At 47.8% G+C, this 21,101-nt stretch overlaps 1 protein-coding gene across 9 annotated transcripts in view; it reads left to right on the forward strand.

Moving 5' to 3' along the window:
• Window positions 1-21,101, forward strand: part of LOC134966331 (cyclin-dependent kinase 11B) — a 251,164-nt gene that overhangs the window by 159,275 nt on the left and 70,788 nt on the right. For all 9 annotated transcript variants that reach the window (XM_063942996.1, XM_063942994.1, XM_063942992.1 and 6 more), the window contains 2 exons: window positions 506-690; window positions 769-859. In XM_063942996.1, the coding sequence (XP_063799066.1) occupies window positions 506-690; window positions 769-859 (276 nt within the window). The remainder of the gene's footprint in view (window positions 1-505; window positions 691-768; window positions 860-21,101) is intronic.

A 21,101-nucleotide genomic window follows, 5' to 3' on the forward strand; every position in this document is an offset into this window, starting at 1 on the left:
AAGACGTATTCCTTGTTCGTGCTCTATGATTCGCAGAAAAAGGGTTGTCCTGCTTCAAAGCAGTCTCGTTTATGTGGTTACCTGTTCAGCTGTTGCTGCTGTTACCAGCCGTTGCTGGTTGTATGTTAGTGGTGTGCTGGTATGTAAATCTCACCACTCATTGTCATTATGTTCCTTCTCTCATATATGTCCTTTCTCCTTCGGGCACTGTTTTACCTATAACTGCCAGAGGGAGGGGGCATAGAGGGGAGGAGCCAGCACACCCAGTGAAGAAATTTAAAGTGCACTGGCTCCTCTGGACCCCGTCTATACCCCATCATACGAAGTCTCCCCAATACCCTTTATGGACTACGAGAAAAGGATTTACTGGTAGGTAATTAAAATCCTAATTTTTATGTGCAGCATCATGTACTGTATATATGCAATACACACACCTCTTCTATAACTGTGGTAGTGCAGGATACATTTACCTCACATGGAAAGTTATATGCGTGTTCTTTTGCAGTCCCAGAATCAAGATTTGACCATGATTCTCCTGAGAGTGAGGAAGAGGATGAGGAAGAGGAAGAAGTAAGAAATATTAGCCCCCATTCAAATGCTCCGACAGATGGTGAATATGTCCCAGACTCTCCAGTCATGTCTCCCGTTGAGCTGAAGCAAGAGCTACCTAAATACCTTCCTGCCCTCCAGGTAACATGCATGAACAACTTTGTATACAATACCATTTTGTAGCGCTGTCACTAATGATTTTCTTTGCGTTTGTGACAGGGATGCCGTAGTGTAGAGGAATTCCAGTGCTTGAACCGTATAGAAGAAGGGACATATGGAGTCGTGTACAGAGCGAAGGACCGGAAAACTGGTAAATAGACATTTCTTTTCTGTTAATCTGAAGAGGTTGCAGTAACATCCCAAAACATTGTACATACATTTTTATTCATACAAATATAGTACATCATGTAACAGCCCTTGTGGGATTACAGTGCAGCATCAGGTTCAGCCCAGTCAGTTGAGCCGCTCTCATGAGAAGCCTGAAACAGACAATACATTATAAAGCTAAACCACCAAGCTACAGATGAACACCACATTTTAAAATTAGCATGCTTGCTGGTGCCAAGCTGTACTCTGTTGTCCTGTAACATGTTATCATTGTTCCTCTTTTCTCATGTCCTAGGGGATCCTGGGAATACATTTAGTGCCATGGGGTATAGATGGGTCCACTAGGAGCCATGGGCACCATAGAAGTTTGATTGTGTGTGCTGGCTCCTCCCTCTGTGCCCCTCCTACCAGACTCAGTTTAGAAAATGTGCCCGGAGGAGACGGTCACGTCTCTAGAAGCTCCTTGAGAGTTTTCTGCATTTATTTTCTGCGTTTGTTGTTTTCAAGCTGGTCTGGATGGCACCAACCTGCCTGCTGCGTGGGACTTGCGGGGGGCGGGGGGGGGGGGCAAGGACAGAGGTTCTTCTACTGCAGCCAGAGGTGCTAGAGGTAACCACGCAAACCAGGAACTGCTGGTTCACAGGAACGGGGCTCAGGCTCTGCTTCCTCAAAACCTTCTGCATGACGGTGGACAGCGATGCCTGGAAGACATGAGGGTGGTAGCCCGGCTAAATTTCTTCAGTCACATTTGGACAGGATCGTGCCAGGATCCCTGGGTCATAGACCTTATATCCCAGGGCTACAGACTGGAGTTCCAGGAGCTCCCACCTCACAGATTCTTCAAATCAGGCTTACCAGTTTCACAAGACGCTAGAGTAAACTTACACGATGCCATTCAAAAACTGTTACAGACCCAGGTCATTATTCCAGTTCCACCTCATCTACACAACAAGGGTTACTATTCCAATTTGTTTGTAGTACCGAAACCGTACGGTTCGGTAAGACCGATTCTGGGCCTCAAGTCCTTGAACTTTCTCTGAAGAGTGTTCAAGATGGAGCCGTTGAGAGCGGTAATCTCAGGTCTGGAGGAGGGGGAATTCCTAGCGTCTCTGAATGTCTAGGATGCGTACCTTCACATTCCGAACTGGCCGCCTCATCAGGTTTATCTACGGTTTGCACTGCAGGACTGCCACTACCAGTTTCAGGCCCTGCCATTTGGTCTCTCCACGGCAACGAGAGTGTTCACCAAAGTGATGGCAGAGATGATGATGTTGCTCCGCAGACAGGAAGTGAACATAGTTCCGTACTTGGACGATCTTCTGATAAAGGCACGGTCCAGGGAACAGCTGTTGGGGAACATTGCCCTCTCAACCAGACTACTCCTGGATCATGGGTGTATTCGGAACCTGCCAACATCTTACCTAGAACCAAAGCAGAGGCTTCAGTTCCTGGGAATGATACTGGACACAGAGTCTCACAAAGTTTTCCTTCCCTTGGAAAAGGCAATGGTAATCCAGTCGATGGTTCGGGCTGTCTTGAAGCCGACCCGAATCTCCGTGCACCTCTGCATACGCCTTCTGGGGGGAAAGGCTGCGGCTTACGAAGCAATTCAGTACGGAAGGTTTCATGCGAGTCCCTTACAGTTGGATCTGTTGGACAAATAGTCCAGATCGCATCTTCACATGCACCAGAGGATTCGTCTCTCACCAAAAGCCTGGATCTTCCCCCTGTAGTGGCTACAGACTTCTCACCTAGTCGAGGGTCGGGGGTTCGGAATTCAGAATTGGATTCTGCTAACCACAGACGCAAGCCTCAGAGGTTGGGGAGCAGTCACCCAGGGGATGCAGTTTCAGGGAAGATGGTCAAGTCAGGAACTCGTCCTTCCAATAAACATCCTGGAACGCCTCATCTCTTCTTCAGAATCAGACCATTCAGGTCCAATCGGACAATGTGATGGCAGTGACATACATAAACAGACAGGGCAGAACAAAAAGCAGAGCCGCAGTGGCAGAGGTGTCAAGAATTCTGTGGGCGGAAAAATACGCCATGGCGTTGTCGCGATCTTCATTCCGGGAGTAGACAAGTGGGAAGCAGACTTCGTCAGCAGACAGGATCTGCACCCGGGGGAATTTGTCCTCCATCTGGAGGTGTTTTGGTTGTTAACACGTCGGTGAGGGTATCCACAAATCGACGTGATGGCCCCTCGACTCAACAAGAAGCTCAAGCGGTATTGTTCCAGGTCGAGGGACCCACATGCAGTAGTGCTAGACGCCCTGACAACTGTGTGGGTTTACCAGCTGGTGTACTTGTTTCCTCCCATTCCTTTGATCCCAAGAATTCTAAATAGAATAAAAAGGAAAAAAAATCAAGCAATCCTCATTGCTCCAGACTGGCCACGAAGGGCCTGGTATGCGGATCTTCTCGAGATGCTCATCAAAAATCCGTGGCCTCTGCCTCTTCGAGAGGATCTTCTGCAGCAAGGCCCGTTCGTCTATCAAGACTTACCATGGCTACTTTTAACGGCATAAAGGTTGAACGGTTGATTCTAGCCAGGAGAGGGATTCCTGACAAGGTCATCCCGAATATTATCCAAGCCAGAAAGGGGGTAACGTCTAAACATTACCATCGTATTTGGAAGAAATTTGTCTCTTGGTGTGAGAGCAGACAATATTCTGCGGTGGCATTTCATCTAGGACGTTTCCTGTTTTTTTTTCTGCAGTCGGGAGTTGATGTGGGCCTACGCCTAGTCTCCATTAAAGTTCATATTTCGGCCTTGTCTATTTTCTTTCAGAAACAATTGACTTCTCTCCCTGAGGTCCAGAAGTTCTTAAAAGGTGTTCTGCACTTACAGTTTCCCTTTGTGCCTCCTACGGCACCTTGGAATCTCAATTTGGTACTGCAGTTCCTTCAATCGGACTTGTTTGAACCGTTGCAGGAGGTAGACGTAAAGTACCTTACGTGGAAGACCGTCACACTGCTGGCCTTGGCTTCAGCAAGACATGTGTCGGAGCTGGGAGCTTTGTCTCACAAGAGCCCCTACTTAATTTTCCATGAGGACAGAGCTGAACTCAGGACTCCTCAGCAATTTCTTCCTAAGGTGGTGTCCGCTCTTCACATCAACCAACCTATTGTGGTTCCGGCTGTTACGGATGCCTCTGCTACTTCATAGTCTTTGGATGTCTTAAGGGCTTTGAAGGTCTATGTGTAGAGCACAGCTCGTCACAGAAAATCAGACCCACTGTTCGTTCTTTATGATCCCTATAAAATTGTGTGTCCTGCTTCGAAGCCGTCCATTGCACGCTGGATCAGGCTCACTATCCAGCATGCTTCTTTCACGGCAGGTTTAACGATTCTGAAATCTGTTCAAGCCCACTCTACTAGGTCGGTTGGTTCCTCTTGGGTGGCTGCCCCGCGTGTCTCTGCTTTATAGCTCTGCCGAGCATCTACTTGATCGGGGTCGAACACGTTTGCTAAGTCTTACAAGTTCAATACTTTGGCCTCTGAGGACCTTCAGTTTGGTCAATCAGTTCTGCAGGAACCTCAGCGCACTCCCACTCGAATTGGGAGCTTTGGTACTTCCCCATGGTACTACATGGATTCCCAGTATCCCCTAGGATGTAAGAGAAAATAGGATTTTAATTACCTACCGGTAAATCCTTTTCTCGTAGTCCGTAGGGGATACTGGGCGCCCGCCCGGTGCTTCGTTATTCCTGCTCTGTTACTTGGTTCAGTAATGTTGTTTTGTTCAGCTGTTGCTGTCCCTGTTTGCAAGTTTGGTTAGCATGGTTTTCCTCTGGTACTGGTTGTGCTGGTTCGAATTCTCACCACTTTCCTTTTTCTATATCGTTCTCTCAAAGTATGTCTGTCTCCTAGACTGAGTCTGGTAGTAGGGGCATAGAGGGAGGAGCCAGCACACACAATCAAACTTCTGTAGTGCCCATGGCTCCTAGTGGACCCGTCTATACCCCATGATACTAAATTGATTCCCAGTATCCCCTACGGACTACGAGAAAAGGATTTTTTTAAATTTTGTATTAAATATGCACAACTAATGAGGGATAGTGGTGGAACACTATATCATATTATTGCTTAATGCTTGTTCTTGAAGCTTGTGTTGTCACATTTTGAATGTGAGTGTGAGCAAAGGGACCAATAAGCCGAGATCACAAACTTTGCAAACTCCTATTTTTTTTTTCCCCTCCCCTTAACTCCCATTGTGCATCCAGTTTAAAGTTGTGACAAGTATATTCACCATTATAGGAGGTAATGCTGAGAGCACTGGTTCAGCAGATGCTGAAAGGGTCTGGGCACTAAAAAATCTTCACAGCACAGGCTCCTACCACTCTATACTCCAACCCCAACCCTTGTCTACTCAAGTCAGTTTTTTTATTGCCTTAGGGTTTGTGCCTAATTTTGTGAGCTGCTCTTGCAGTTTTATTTTTTACTTTTATGAGGCAGGCTGTGCACTGCACAAGCAGTATAAGATCCGGCAGCCAACTCTCAACCATTGGAGCCGTTAAGGAATCCTAACAGTGTCGTCGAAGACAGTTGCCTTGACTAAGCGGACTCCAACTGGGATGCGGCAGACAGGACCTGCCTTCACCACAGCCCAGGAGTTATTCCCAGGGTACTCTTCCACGTCGTCTTTATGCCACCGGCCTCCCCTCTGATCCTACCAACACAGAGGCCATACGGTAGTCCATTCATTCTTTTTTAGTTTTGGAATTCATCGTAATTGTACCTCCCAATCAGCAGGGAAGAGCGTTCTACTCCATCTTGTTCCTTGTGGTTTTTGCCACACTATTTTAAATCTCAAATCACAAAATGTTCACCCCAGGGTTGCCAGATTCAAAATAAATTCCCTCAGAAACAGTGTCCATCTTTGGAACCCAGAGACTAAATGGCATTCTTGAGCATCTTATCTACATGTTCCAACTTGGCAGGATCATCAAGCCTTCTGCGATTCGTGGTGCTTACCAAATACTTAAAAATTTTTGTTATTCACCAAGGTGATGTCAATAATGGCTGCTGCTCTCCAGCAGGGTATCAAAGCCTACCAAGCTGACCTTTTTCATCCACTAGGGATCACTGGAGTACTCTTGGGATATGGACGGTGTGATAGGAGGGATAGGCACATTTAAATGTGTAAACCTCCTTCCCCTCCATACTCCCAAGATGCCTCAGTGTTTTTTGTGCCTACACAGGAAAGGGACACGTTTTGGAAGTCTCCAAAACTTTATTTTTCTTTTTTCTTCCACAGTCCCTTCCCAGCGTATTATAAAGCGTGGGTCCGGGACTATGTAAGCTGCTATAGCAGCATAAGGCTTGTTGGCTCTTATGAGAGAAGCACCACCATAGACCTTCATCAGCGATTGACAGAGAAGCCCCATCATTGCCTCCAGATCCCGGAGGTGCAGTGAGTAAGGAGCGGCTGGTCAGCTCACGCTTCCGCCGCTCCGTTTATATGTACGTTCACTATGGGGGAGGGGGGGGGGGGGTGTTGTTACAGGCGCTGCACCCGACACACACTCCCCAGAACAGCTGCTGTGGAACTACACGGCGGGCAGCTCCAGCTGCCGCCATCCTGTGTGTTTTTTGAAAGGACAGAGGCTCACTCTCCCCATACCACTGCACAATTGAAGAGCCAATGTGGCTAGACGCTGAACTCCAATCTGGCTAGATGCGGCGGTCAGCTCCCGCCGATACACTGAGCTACAATCTGGGTAGACGCAGCGGTCAGCTGCCGCCGCGCTGCTCTACTACGTAGACGCCCGCCACTACACTGAGCTCCAGTGTGGCTAGATTACCGCCGCTTACTGTGGGGATGTGGGAGAGGTTTACCTCTATGTGCAGGGCTCTCATGTATGTGTTCATAAACCATCACTGGTCCCCACGAGGCTGCACCGCCATTGCAGTGAGCGGACGGTCAGCTCACGCTGCCACCATGGGGATGGATATTTCCATCTGCACTCTGCACTGGGTTAGAGCTAGGGTTACCACCTCATCCCTTTAATTCTGGACAAAAATAATTACACAGATTCTGCGGCTGATTAAAACCAGGTGAAATGGAGTCTTGAAGTCAGCCAGCCACAGAACCTGTGTTTCTGCTGCGGCGTACACTGGGCTCCACAAGGACTCACATCGGGTGTAGAGTAGGATCTTGATCCGCGGCACCAACAGGCTCAAAGCTTTTGACTGTTCCCAAGATGCACAGCGTCGCCTCCTCTATAACCCCGCCTCCATGCCAGTGAGCTCAGTTTGTAAGTTGGTGCCATGCAGTATGCAGGCACTTAACAGGAGGCTGCCCTAAGCAGCCTTTTTCAGAGCTTAATTTTTACAGAAGAAGATAATGTAAGAAGACTTCAAGGGCTGCTGCAGGCAAAGTCTCATAGACTTTCCTGCGTGCAGCTCCATCACCCCCAGCGGCGCTGTATACTCCTGCGCCGTGGTTGCCGGGTCACTGCAGCGGAGGCGCCGGCTTCTTCCTTTCCAAAGTGAGTCACACACACGCCGTCATCTCCCGGATCGCGTGGCCGCAGACAAGGGGGTGGTAAGAGGCTCCTGTGCCGCACTTTACCGTGATCCAGTGCAGCCGTAGGCGGCGGGCCGCGCGCTGGCGTGGACACTGAATACTGAGCAGCTGCTCCACTAGCCACCAGGGTTATATTATGGGCACAGGTCAGGGGGATGTTGTACCAAGTTCCCCCCCGTTTTTGTGTTTACTGCCCGCACACCCGGTGGGGATGCCAGCAGGGGGGGAGCAGGTCTGTCCTGAGGCCCCTCACCCCAGCCCCAGGTCGCTATTTCAGCAATGTTCCCATCCAGGAGCTGCTTCCTTCTCCCTTACTCCCGGTCAGTAGCCATTACAGACAGAGCCTTGCTGTTCCTGGGATTGCTCGGGCAAATCCTCCTCTGTGGAACCACCCAACTGACAATGCTATGCTTCCTACAGGACACTTGAGTATTCTACCTGTCACTGGGACTGTCTTAGTTAAGAAAGAGTGCATACATTCAGGGTTGTGTGGTACAAACACCCTGTGATATACATCCAGTGCTTATATATCTATAGTTATCACATATAGCCATACTGAGTATTACTTTGTATTGCTAGTCCAGTGCAGTTTATGGTACATAATTTCTGCTTGGTATGCTTGTGACTATATACGTGTGTGTGCATGACGCTGCTGCGTGGTTGCCTTATTGCAGGGTATTTCACTCAGCGTGCTATTCCTATATTGCTATACCTGAGGGGGCCAAGTGTTTCAGGTTTTTCTCTATAATTAATATAGGATTGTATCACAAGATGTACTGATGGGGTATTTTTACTTGTGATTTATAGTCACCATATATCATATCTATTGAACTGTGCCATCTTCGGCTGCTTTTCTGAGAGTTCTTGCTAGGTATAGTGCTACACTTTGTACCGGGTTGCCCATTACTGTGCACATAGTTATGTCTGCTACACGTGGCAACAACGTTGGGGCCTCTCCCACACTGCGTGGTTGTGAGGCCGCGGAAGTAATGGATGATAATTTAGCGGCTGAGAGTTCAGATTCAGGAGGGGTTCCTTACCCCCCCAGTGGTCGCCCGCATAAGTCTAAGTCGTCTTCTAAAAGGGCCATTGCCTCCTCCCAGTCCACGGCTTTGACCGACACTTCCTCTGAGGATGGTGCATATACTGACCCCTCAGACACTGACGCTGATGTTTCAGATGGGGAGGGGAAGTCATCTGTGGATGTCTCGGATTTGATTGTGGCGCGTATGGTTGTTTGCTGTGCCAGTAACTGCCGTCACCTCTTATAAGGAACCGACGGATTGTCGTGTGGAGGGCTGTTTAAAAGCGATTTATACCCTTACGGGGGCTGTGCAAAGGCCAACTATTGCAGCGACTTGGACTGCTGAAGCTATTGAGGCGTGGGCTCAGGAACTTGAGGCGGAGCTGTCTTCCGATGCGTCTGAGCATTCTCGACAATGTTTCTCGTATATTGCCACGGCTTCTCTGTACCTTAAGGAGGCGGCCTCCGATGCCGGGGTGCTCGTGGGCAAGGCTGCTACTGCATCTGTCTTGGCCAGACGTATCCTTTGGTTGAGATCCTGGGCGGTGGATTTGGATTCCAAGAAAACCCTGGAGGTGCTTCCTTTCAAGGGAGACATTCTCATTTGAGAAGACCTCAATAAGATTGTGGCCGATTTGGCTACTGCTAAAACAGCCTGCCTACCTAGTACGGCTCCTTCCGCACAGAAGGCTAAAAGTACTTTCCCTCGGCCCTTTTCGTACTCCAGGTAAAGCAAAAGGTCAGGCGTATCCAAAGCAAGCTCGTGCTTCCAGACCTGCCAAGCCCAGACCGAAGCGTGTCTGGGCCGCCCATCAGCCAGCTTCCAAAACTGACAAGCCTCCCTCTGGGGGATCCCAGGGTGGGGGGCCGACTTCTAGGTTTTACCCAGGAATGGTTAAGGACCACTTCGGCTACCTGAGTGAGGGAAGTCGTTGCTCGAGGTTACGCCATACCCTTCAAGAATCGTCCCCCTCCTCTATTTTGCCTGACAGATGTGCCTCTGGATCCGGCAAAAGCAAACACATTGCACTCGGTGGTACATTCCCTCCTGTCCACAGGAGTGGTGGTACAGGTGTCTCTGACCCAGAGGGGCAGGGGGTTCTATTTACAGCTTTTTCTAGTCCCGAAATCTGAAGTCTTTGAACAAGCGTGTGTGGATCTCCAAGTTCCGTATGGAAACGCTGCGCTCTATTGTTCTGGCCATGGAGCCTGGGGACTATATGGTCTCCCTGGACATACAGGATGCCTACCTACATATTCCTATTGCGGTATCTCATCAGCAGGACTTGCGGTTTGAGGTGGGCAACCTTCATTACCAATTTCGGGCGTTACCCTTAGGTGAAAACTCGCGGAGCCGTTGTCAAACCAAAGTAATGGCGGTCATGACGGCTACACTCCGTCGTCAAGGGGTCAGGATACTACCATACCTAGACGATTTGTTGATCCTGGCGAGTTCCCCAGAAATTCTCCTGTGTCATCTCGATCTGACGGTCCAGTGCATGACAGCCAACTGGAGGAAATCCTCCCTGGTTCCTGCTCGGAGCATGGTACACCTGGGAGCGTTGTTGGACACTCGTAACCAGCGGTTGTTCTTGTCTCAGGAGAAAGTCCTGAAACTTCAGGACAAGATCCGATGCTTCCTATCCCGTCCGCAAGTGTCGATTCATTCGGCGATGCAAGTGTTAGGTCTCATGGTGTCTGCTTTCGACATGGTGGAGTATGCTCAATTCCATTCTCGACCTCTACAGAAGTTGATTCTGTCCAAGTGGGACGGCCTGCCTCACCGGATCAGATCTCACATGATCCCCCTGTCTCCGGAGGTCCGCCTATCGCTGAGCTGGTGGCTTCAGGACCAACGATTGAGCAGGGGTCGTCCCTTCTGGATATCCAACTGGGTCCTGCTGACGACGAATGCCAGTCTGAGAGGTTGGGGCGCTGTGTTTGAACAACACTCTCCAGGGTCGGTGGACCGCGGAGGAGTCCCTACTCCCGATAAAGATTCAGGAACTGCGGGCAGTGTTCAATGCGTTCACTATGGCCCAGCATCTCATACAGAACAGACCTGTTCAAGTACAATCGGACAACGCCACCACGGTGGCGTACATCAAGCATCAAGGCAGCACTCGAAGCCGCATGGCAATGAGGGAAGAATCAAGGATTCTTCAGTGGGCAGAACGCCATCTGCCGGCCATATCAGTAGTGTTCATTCCGGGTGTTCTGAACTGGGAGGCGGACTATCTGTCGTCAGGACGTACACGCCGGAGAATGGTGCCTACATCAAGAGGTGTTTCAACTTCTCGTGGCCAAGTGGGACCTCCCAGATGTGGACCTGATGGCATCTCGACACAATCACAAGGTTCCGGTCTTCGGAGCAAGGACAAGGGATCCTTAAGCAGCGTTCGTGGATGCTCTGTCAATCCCGTGGAACTTTCGGCTGCCGTACGTGTTCTCTCCGGTGTCACTCCTGCCCAGAGTAATACGGAAGCTCAAGCAAGAAGGAGGAAACCTACTTCTAGTTGCTCCAGCGTGGCTCAGTCAACACTGGTTCTCCGATCTACAGGGCCTCTTGCTGGATCGTCCCTTTCTACTTCCACAACGACCAGACCTCCTCGTTCAGGGCCCTTGTGTTTACCAGGATTTGGCCCATCTGGCTTTGACGGCATGGCTCTTGAAGCTTCCGTCCTGAGGGCCAAGGGTTTTTCTGAGGCGGTCGTTCAAACTATGTTGAAGGCCCTTAAGCCAGCTTCTGCTCGGATATACCATAGGGTCTGGAATGCTTACTTTACTTGGTGTGCGTCTCACAATCATGACGTTTTCAAGTTTAGTACGGCCAAACTATTGGCCTTTATACAACAAGGCCTGGACTAAGGCCTGTGTCTGGCCTACCTCAAGGTTCATATCTCTGCCTTGTCGGTTTGGTTTCAGAGAAAGATTGCTACCCTACCTGATGTCCATACATTCACTCAGGGTGTGTTGCGGATTCGGCCTCCTTATGTGCCACCTGTGGCTCCTTGGGATCTGTCGGTGGTTTTGGAGGCCTTATAAGAGTCTCCGTTTGAGCCTCTTACCTCTGCTGACCTTAAGTGGCTTTCCCTTAAAGTGTTGTTTTTGCTGGCTATTGCTTCAGCTAGAAGGGTCTCGGACTTGGGTGCCTTATCCTATAAGTCTCCCTATTTGATTTTTCACCGTGATCGGGCGGTTCTTCGAATACGCCCTGGTTATTTACCCAAAGTGGTATCTTCCTTCCACTTTAACCAGGAGATTGTGGTTCCGGCCTTTAATTCTCCTGAGTTGTCTTTCAAAGAGCGTTCTTTGGATGTGGTACGGGCTCTCTGTATCTATGTGAAGAGAACTTCCTCCTTTAGGAAATCCGATTCTCTTTTTGTGTTGTTTGGTTTTTACAAACATGGCTGGCCTGCTTCCAAGCAGACTTTGGCCAGATGGGTTAGATTGGTGATTGCACATGCTTATGTACAGGCTGGTCGTCCGGTTCCTGCTACCATCAAAGCCCTTTCTTCTCGGTCGGTTGGACCTTCTTGGGCGGCCCACCGTAGTGCGACCCTTGAACAATTGTCAATGCGGCTACGTGGTCCTCTGGGAACACGTTCATTAGGTTCTATGCTTTTGATACCGCCGCTTCCCAGGATGCTTCCTTTGGACGCCGGGTTCTTGTGCCCGCTACAGTGCGTCCCCTCCCATAAGGAACTGCTTTAGGACATCCCCAATGTGAATCCTTGTGGAGCCCAGTGTACCCCGCAGCAGAAAACGAGATTTATGGTAAGAACTTACCGTTGATAAATCTCTTTCTGCGAGGTACACTGGGCTCCACATGGCGCCCACCCTGACGCACTTAGCTTCTTTGGGTTTGTATTGGCATAGCCGCCGACACCCTCTCCTGCGGTGAGTGTGTTGTGTAATTGGCTACGAGCGGTTGTCGTCTCTGGTACCTGCTACTGCATTGGGCTGGTTAACGAAACTGAGGTCACTGGCATGGAGGCGGGGTTATAGAGGAGGCGACGCTGTGCATCTTGGAAACAGTCAAAAGCTTTGAGAATGTTGGTGCCTCGGATCAAGATCCTACTCTACACCCAATGTGAATCCTTGTGGAGCCCAGTGTACCTCGCAGAAAGATTTAACTACGGTAAGTTCTTACCATAAATCTTGTTTTTTTTATGTGTCCAGAATTAAAGGGATGAAGTGGTAACCAAAGTTAGAGCTGTGGGGGGGATATATATATATTGAGGCCACAGTCCAGCTAAACTTAATACGGAGGCTGTATGCACTGTGTGTGTTTAGCTTGTGCATACCCATATGTGTTAGTGCTGTTTACATACCTATGGGCAAAACCAGCTATCAAGCCTATGTGTGTGTGTGTGTATATATATATATATGTGTGTGTGTGTGTATGTATATATATATGTGTGTGTGTGTGTGTGTGTGTGTGTGTGTATATACAGGTTGAGTATCCCTTATCCAAAATGCTTGGGACCAGAGGTATTTTGGATATCAAATTTTTCCGTATTTTGGAATAATTGCATAATGTAATGAGATATCATGGTGATGGGACCTAAATTTAAGCACAGAATGCATTTATGTTTCATATACACCTTATACACACAGCCTGAAGGTCATTTTAGCCAATATTTTTACTAACTTTGTGCATTAAACAAAGTGTGTGTACATTCACACAATTCATTTATGTTTCATATACACCTTATACACTCAGCCTGAAGGTCATTTAATACAATATTATTAATAACTTTGTGTATTAAACAAAGTTTGTGTACATTGAGCCATCAAAAAATAAAGGTTTCACTATTTCACTCTCACTCAAAAAAGTCCGTATTTCGGAATATTTGGATATGGGATACTCAACCTGTGTGTGTGTGTGTGTGTGTGTATATATATATATATATATATATATATATACACACACATACATATACACACATATATATATGTATATGTGTGTGTGTGTATGTATGTATGTATATATATACATTGTATTTATTGCCTTCACTTTCCTTCTTATCAACCACCTGGGTGCCTTCCTCTGCTGATAAATAGATGGTAGGGTTCCTTTGGTTGGATGGCTTCTCCAATCTATCTTGAACAAGAACCAGGCGGCACTCCAAGGCTTTTGTAATTAGTGATAATAGTTGAAACGTCGGTGTGGTCACTATGTCTGTATTTTGTTTTGACTTGATGTTCAGTCCTTCTTGCAAGGAGTACTCCACATACAACCTCCCTTTGTGCCGCCTATGGCACCCTGGGATTTGGATGTAGTGTTGAACTTTCTACAGTCCTCCTGGTTTGAACCTTTGATGACGGTAGAAGACAAGTACCTCACGTGGAGGCATTGGATGCTGTGTGGGCCTTGAAAATATATGTCAAGCGTACAGCTCGGTTCAGAAAGACTGATTCCTTGTTCGTGCTCTATGATGCGCAGAAAACGAGTTGCCTTGCTTCAAAGCAGTATATTGCAGCTATGCCGAGCTGCTACCTGGTTGGGGAAGGAACACCTTTGTGTAGTTCTACAAATTTGTTACCCTGTCCAAAGAGGATACCCAGTTTGGGCAGGCGGTGCTGCAGCAGTCTCCGCACGTTCCTACCCGTTCTGGAAGCTTTGGGACGTCCCCATCGTACTAGTTTCCCCCAATATCCCTTATGGATGCTAGAGAAAATAGGATTTTAATACCTACCTGTACTGTAAATCCTTTTCTCATAGTCCATAAGGGATATTGAGTGCCCGTCTCAGTGCGTGGACTTTTCTGCAAGTTCTTGTTCTTTAGTTACCTATTCAGCTGTTGCTGCTGTTGTTACCAGCCGTTGCTGGTTGTTATATGTTGTGGTGTGCTGGTGTTTAAATCTCATCACCTTTTGTTATGTTCCTTCTCTCATATATGTCCTTTCTCCCGCGGGCATGTTTTTACCTATAACTGCTTGTGGGAGGGGGCATAGAGGGGAGGAGCCAGCACACCCAGTTGAAGAAATTTAAAGTGCACTGGCTCCTTTGAAACCCCGTCTATACCCCATCTTACTCATTTCCCCCAATATCCCTTATGGACTACGAGAAAAGGATTTACCCGTAGGTATTAAAATCCTATTTTTAGGAGTGGACAACTAGAAAACAGACTAACTTAGTCGTCAGGATTTTCAGCAAGGAGAATGGACTTCACATTCACAAGTGTTCCAGATGTTAGTCCGGTGGTGTGGTTACTCACAGGTGGATCTAATGGCATCTCGCCCAAATCATCACAGTATGTGTTCAAGTCAAGAGATCCAAAGGAGGTGGCAGTGGATGCTTTCACAATAGCATGGCCGTAAAGCCTTGTATCTATTTCCACCATTTCGGCTGCTTCCTTAATTGCTAAAGCGGACCCAAAGCGAATCCATGACCGTCATACTAGTGTCACCTCATGAGCCTCGGAGAGCGTGGTTCTCTGATTTCCGCGGTGTACTCGAAGGCAATCTGTGGCCGCTTCCGCTACACCCAGACCTTCTGCAACAGGGTCCATATCTTTAACCCGATTTAGCGCGGCTGCGTTTGATGGGGTGGCAGTTGAAACAGCTCTTAAGATGACTGGGCATTTAAGAGTCGTTTATACCAACCATGTTACATGCTAGAAAGCCAATATCAGCTGATTATCAAAGGATTTGGCGAGCGTATATTTGTTGGTATGAAGTAGGGTGGCCAATCCCAGGGATTTCGGGATTAGAAAGCATTTTTTCAATGCCAGGCAGCATTGAGCGTCCTCAGAAGGCTCAGAATCTGCCCAGCTCCCTCCTGCCCCCTACTGTGCGCACTGTGCTGTGTGACGTGAAGTCAGAGGTCACGCTGTGCAGCCTGACGCCAGCTGCCCTCATCGCACTTCTCCACCTACTGCCTGCAGCAAGTGAACCTGCCCACACTCGCAGAGGATGGTGTGTAGTTCTGTGTCGCTGGGCAGGTCCGGGATGGGGGTTGTATGCAATGAAGATTTTAAGTTTAAAATCTTCAACCCAATTCCGTGTTTCCCGGAAATCCCAGGATTGATTATTTTTCATTCCCGATACCCGGGATTGAAAAAAAGGCCCGGGATTGGCCTCTCTAGTATGAAGCTCGGAAGATTCCGACATCATCTTTCAAGTTATTCCGTCTTTTGCTATTTTTACAGACTGGGTTAGATGGAGGACTAGTTCTACCGACACTAAAGTGCAGGTTTCTGCTTTGTCAAATTTCTTTCAGCGCCGTTTGGCTATTTTGCCAACAGTGCATAAGTTTCTGCAAGGTGTCTTTAGAGTACAACCTCTTTTTATACCACCTACAGCTTAATGGGACTTCAATCTAGTTTTAGACTTTTTGTAGTACATGTACTCCCTTTTTGAACCCTTACAAGTGGATGTTAAGTTTCTCACTTAAAAAAAGTTTTTCTCCTAGCCTTAACTTCGGCAAGGTGTTTTTCTGAATTAGGTGCGTTGTCATGGAAACCATGTATCTGGAGTTTCATGATAACCGAGCGGATCTTCGGACGAATCCTGCTTTTCTACCAAAGGTAGTATCCTTTTTTCATAAATTCCTCAATCATAGTACAGGTTGAGTATCCCTTATCCAAATATTCCGAAATACGGACTTTTTTGAGTGAGAGTGAGATAGTGAAACCTTTGTTTTCTGATGGCTCAATGTACACAAACTTTGTTTAATACACAAAGTTATTAAAAATATTGTATTATAAGACCTTCAGGCTGTGTATATAAGGTGTATATGATAAATAAATGAATTGTGTGAATGTACACACACTTTGTTTAATGCACAAAGTTATAAAAAATATTGGCTAAAATGACCTTCAGGCTGTGTGTATAAGATGTATATGAAACATAAATGCATTCTGTGTTTAGATTTAGGTCCCATCACCATGATATCTCATTATGGTATGCAATTATTCCAAAATACGGAAAAATCCGATATCCAAAATACCTCTGGTCCCAAGCATTTTGGGTAAGGGATACTCAACCTGTACCTGCTTTCACAGAAAGTTCAGGAACTCCAGCTACTTTGAATGTGGTTCGTGTGATTCGTATTGTTGTAGCCCGAACATCAACAGTTTGTAGAACAAATACATTGTTTGTTCTGTATAATGCAATCAACGTAAATTGGTCAGCTTCCAGACAGAGGTTGGCTTAATTTCATACTAGATTACAACTGCCTGCATCTATTTCAGCACATTCTACGCGTTCTGTGGGAATGTCATGGGTAGTAGGTCGTGCGGATTTCACAACATAAATTTGCTGTGCGGATACATGGTTGTCAGTGCATGCGTTTGCACTTTTACAAGTTTGATACTTTCGCGGCATCAGCATGTAGCTTTGGCCATCTACTGTTACAGTTGTCAACCAGCTCTCCCATCCAAGGGAGAACCTTTGGTATGTCCTAAGAGTACTCCAGTGACCCCTAGTGGATGAAAAGGATTTATCAGGTAAGGTTTTTGCTCATGGCTCGGACTCCGTTTATCCTGGAGAATCACCACTCCAAATACCGATCCGCCTTTGCAGTATCATGGTTGAACTTTTGGAAGTTGCCCTTACTACTATTCGGCAGAAGCTCCGTTTAGAACCCCTCCATGTATACACAGTCGCAATCCTTTTCGAGTAGCCTCCGAGGGTTTTGCACCTGACCTATCAGGGTTGTTGGTCACCCTGGGAAGTGCATCTTCCCATCAGTATTCTCCAGCTTTGGGCAGTGTACCTGGCTTTGATGCAGGAATGTCATCTCTTGTGGGGTCTTGCTCTCAAGCAAGGTTACATAAACCATCAAAGCTCAACAAGGAGTGCTCAGGTCATGTTGTCAATGGCACGGATTTTGTCCTGGGTCAAAAATTATCTTCATGCCATCTCAGCTGTTTACAACTCAGAAGGCCAGAGGGGGATTATCTCAGCTGCCAGGACGTCCACTCGGGCAATGGTCCCTTGACCCACCGATCTTCAGACGATTGGTCAGGCCAACTGGATGTTGACTCAATGGCCTACGAGCGGATATACAAGGTGGACAGGTACATCTCATAAACTTGAGACCCAGGGACCTATATTCTCAATGCCCTGTAAGCTTCGTGGTCGTTAAACCTGGTCTACCACTTCCCTTCAACCGCCCTGATTCAGAGTTTTCTAAACAAGCTAAAGAAAAAACAAGTTCTGGCAGTTAAAATACATCCTCATTATTCCACTGGCAAGAGGGGACATTAGTGCCAAGGCACTGTCCTAACCCCCGCCAGTATAAATATCAGAAAAAGCGGGACAGAAGTGCGCCATTAAGGGGGCGGGGCTTCTTCCTCATTGCGCCATTTCCTCTCCGCAAGCTGCAGAGACGCTGGTCCTCCTCACACTGACAAGAACCAGGGGTACAAAACGGGGGGGGGGGGGGGGGGGGTGCATGTAAATTGGTGCAATATATGTGATAGTAAAAGCGATATAGGTCTGAGGCAATTTCTGGGTGATTTCAGACCCGTTGATTTAGCGCTGGGTTGTGAGCTGGCAAATCCCCCCTGTGTGTCTCTGACAGACTTTACTGTGGGTCTGTCCCCTATATGCCCGGTGTGTCTGTGGGTGTTTGGTGCACGTGTGTCGACATGTCTGAGGCTGAAGGCTCTTCCCAGGAGGAGGCTGTATTAGGGACACAAACGGCTGCGGGGTGACCATATCGGCACCGCCGACGCCTGATTGGGTAAATGTGTTGAATGCTAACGTGGCTCTTATTAGTAAGAAGCTAGATAAGTCTGAGTCTCAGACCCAGGTATGGAAGAAGTCTGTGGAAGATATGTTATTGCAAAGTGGGTTCCCTCAGGGTCACAAAAAACGTAGCGTTGGCCCAGTTGGCAGACACTGCTACCGACACGGACTCTGATTACAGTGTCGACTATAGCGATTCCAGATTAGATCCAAAGTTGGCAAAAAGCATTCAGTACATGATTGTGGCGGTTAAAGAGGTATTACATATCACTGAGGACACGGCTGTCCCTGATAAAAGGGTCTGTATATATAAGGAAAGCAAACCTGAAATAACGTTTCCTCCCTCTCATGAACTGAACACGCTATTTGACAAAGTCTGGGAAGGTCCTGACAGAAAGTTTCAGATTCCCAAAAGAATTACGGTTTCTTATCCGTTTCCCTCAGCGGATAGGGAAAAGTGGGAGTCACCCCCCCTTCCCCCCCCCCCCACACTGTGGACAAGGCCCTGTCACGTTTGTCTAAAAAGGTGGCTCTCCCGTCACCTGACACGGCGGCCCTTAAAGATCCTGCGGATCGTAAACAAGAAACTACGTTAAAGCCCATTTATGCGACCACAGGTACGCTACTCAGACCTGTCATTGCGTCTGCGTGGGTAAGTAGTGCTATCGAAAAGTGGGCAGACAACTTGTCTTCTGAAATAGATACCCTAGATAGGGATAGCATCCTCTTGATGCTGGGTTATATCAAGGACGCTGCAGCATACCTTGAGGAAGCTGCGAGAGATATTGGTCTTTTGGGATCAAAGGCCAATGCCATGGCAGTCTCAGCTAGGCGAGCGTTGTGGATTCATCAATGGAATGCTGATGCTGATTCCAAGAAAAGTATGGAATCTCTACCATATAAAGGTAAGGCCTTATTTGGCGACGGCCTTGATGATTTGGTATTTACAGCTACCGCGAGTAAGTCATCCTTTTTGCCATATGTTCCTCCACAACAAAAGAAAACGCCCCCGCTATCAGATGCAGTCCTTTCGGCCCAATAAATACAGAAAGGGCCGAGGTTCTTCCTTCCTTGCTACTAGAGGAAGGGGAAGAGGTAAACGATCACCAGCCTTGTCAGGCTCCCAGGAGCAGAAGTCCTCCCAGGCTTCTGCCAATTCCACCGCATGACGTTGAGGCTCCTATGCGGGAGTCCGCACCGGTGGGGGCACGTCTCAAACTCTTCAGTCAGTTTTGGGTTCGTTCGGACCTAGACCCGTGGGTTTTACCAATAGTATCCCAAGGGTACGAGCTGGAGTTTCAAGACATTCCCCCTCGCCGTTTTTTCAAATCGGCCTTACCAGCTTCTCTTCCAGACAGGAAGGTAGTTTGCGACGCAATACAAAAGTTGTGTCAAAATCAAGTTATCGTCAGGGTTTCCCAGTCAAAACAGGGAGAAGGTTTTTATTCGAGGCTGTTTGTGGTCTCAAAGCCGGACGGCTCGGTCAGACCAATCCTAAACCTGAAATCCCTAAATTTCTTCTTAAAGAAATTAAAATTCAAGATGGAGTCTCTCCGAGCAGTGATCTCCAGTCTGGAGGAAGGGGATTTTATGGTGTCGGTGGACATAAAGGATGCCTACTTACATGTTCCTATTTATCCTCCACATCAGGCTTATCTGAGGTTTGCAATTCAGGATTGTCATTACCAATTTCAAACGTTGCCGTTTGGTCTGTCCACGGCTCCGAGTATTTTCACCAAAGTGATGGCGGAGATGATGGTTCTCCTTCACAAGCAAGGAGTCACGATTATCCCATACTTGGACAATCTCCTGATAAAGGCGAGATCCAGGGACCAGTTGGTGCAAAACGTTGCACTCTCCCTGACAGTTCTTCAGCAACATGGTTGGCTCCTAAACTTGCCAAAATCACAGTTGATTCCGACGACGCGGTTGTCGTTTTTGGGAATGATATTGGACACAGAACTACAGAGTCTTTTTTTCCAGTGGAAAAGGCTCTGGAACTTCAGAGTCTGGTCAAACAAATTCTGAAACCAGCAAGAGTGTCAATCCATCAATGCATTCGGTTGCGGCCTACAAGGCCATTCAGTTTGGCAGGTTCCATGCCAGAGTATTCCAGTGGGACCTGTTGGACAAGTGGTACAGGTCCCACCTACACATGCACCGGAGGATAATCCTGTCTTCCAAGACCAGGGTATCACTTCTTTGGTGGCTGCACAGCTCTCACCTCCTAGAGCGGTGCAGGTTCGGGATACAGAACTGGATCCTAATGACCACGGATGCAAGCCTCCGAGGCTGGAGGGACCGTCACAATGGGAGAAAACTTCCAAGGAAGATGGTCAAGTCAGGAAACTTGTCTCCGCATAAATGTTCTGGAGTTGAGGGCCATTTACAACGGCCTTCTGCAAGCGGAACATCTTCGAAATCTGCCTGTACTGATCCATTCGGACAATGTAACAGCAGTAGCGTACATAAACCGTCAGGGCGGAACGAAAAGCAGAGCAGCAATGGCAGACGCCACAAGGATTTTCCGTTGGGCGGAAAAACATACAAGCTATCTTCATATCTTCATCTTCATTCCAGGAGTGGACAACGGGGAAGCAGACTTCCTCAGCAGACACGATCTCCATCCAGGAGAGTTGGGCCTCCACCAAAAAGTCTTCGCAGAGGTGACAGGTCGTTGGGGAGTTCCTCAAGTAGACATGATGGCATCTCGTCTCAACAAGAAGCTTCAGAGATATTGTTCCAGGTCAAGGGACCCTCAAGCAATTGCAGTGGATGCTCTGGTGACACCGTGGGTGTTTCAGTCAGTGTATGTATTCCCTCCACTTCCTCTCATTCCAAAAGTTCTAAAGACCATAAGAAGAACAAGGATCCGGGCGATCCTCATGGTCCCAGACTGGCCAAAGAGGGCTTGGTATCCAGATCTTCTCATTACTCATAGGAGATCCCTGGCCTCTTCCTCTGCGC

This window comes from Pseudophryne corroboree, chromosome 10, assembly GCF_028390025.1.
Source record: "Pseudophryne corroboree isolate aPseCor3 chromosome 10, aPseCor3.hap2, whole genome shotgun sequence".
Classification (NCBI taxonomy): domain Eukaryota; kingdom Metazoa; phylum Chordata; class Amphibia; order Anura; family Myobatrachidae; genus Pseudophryne; species Pseudophryne corroboree.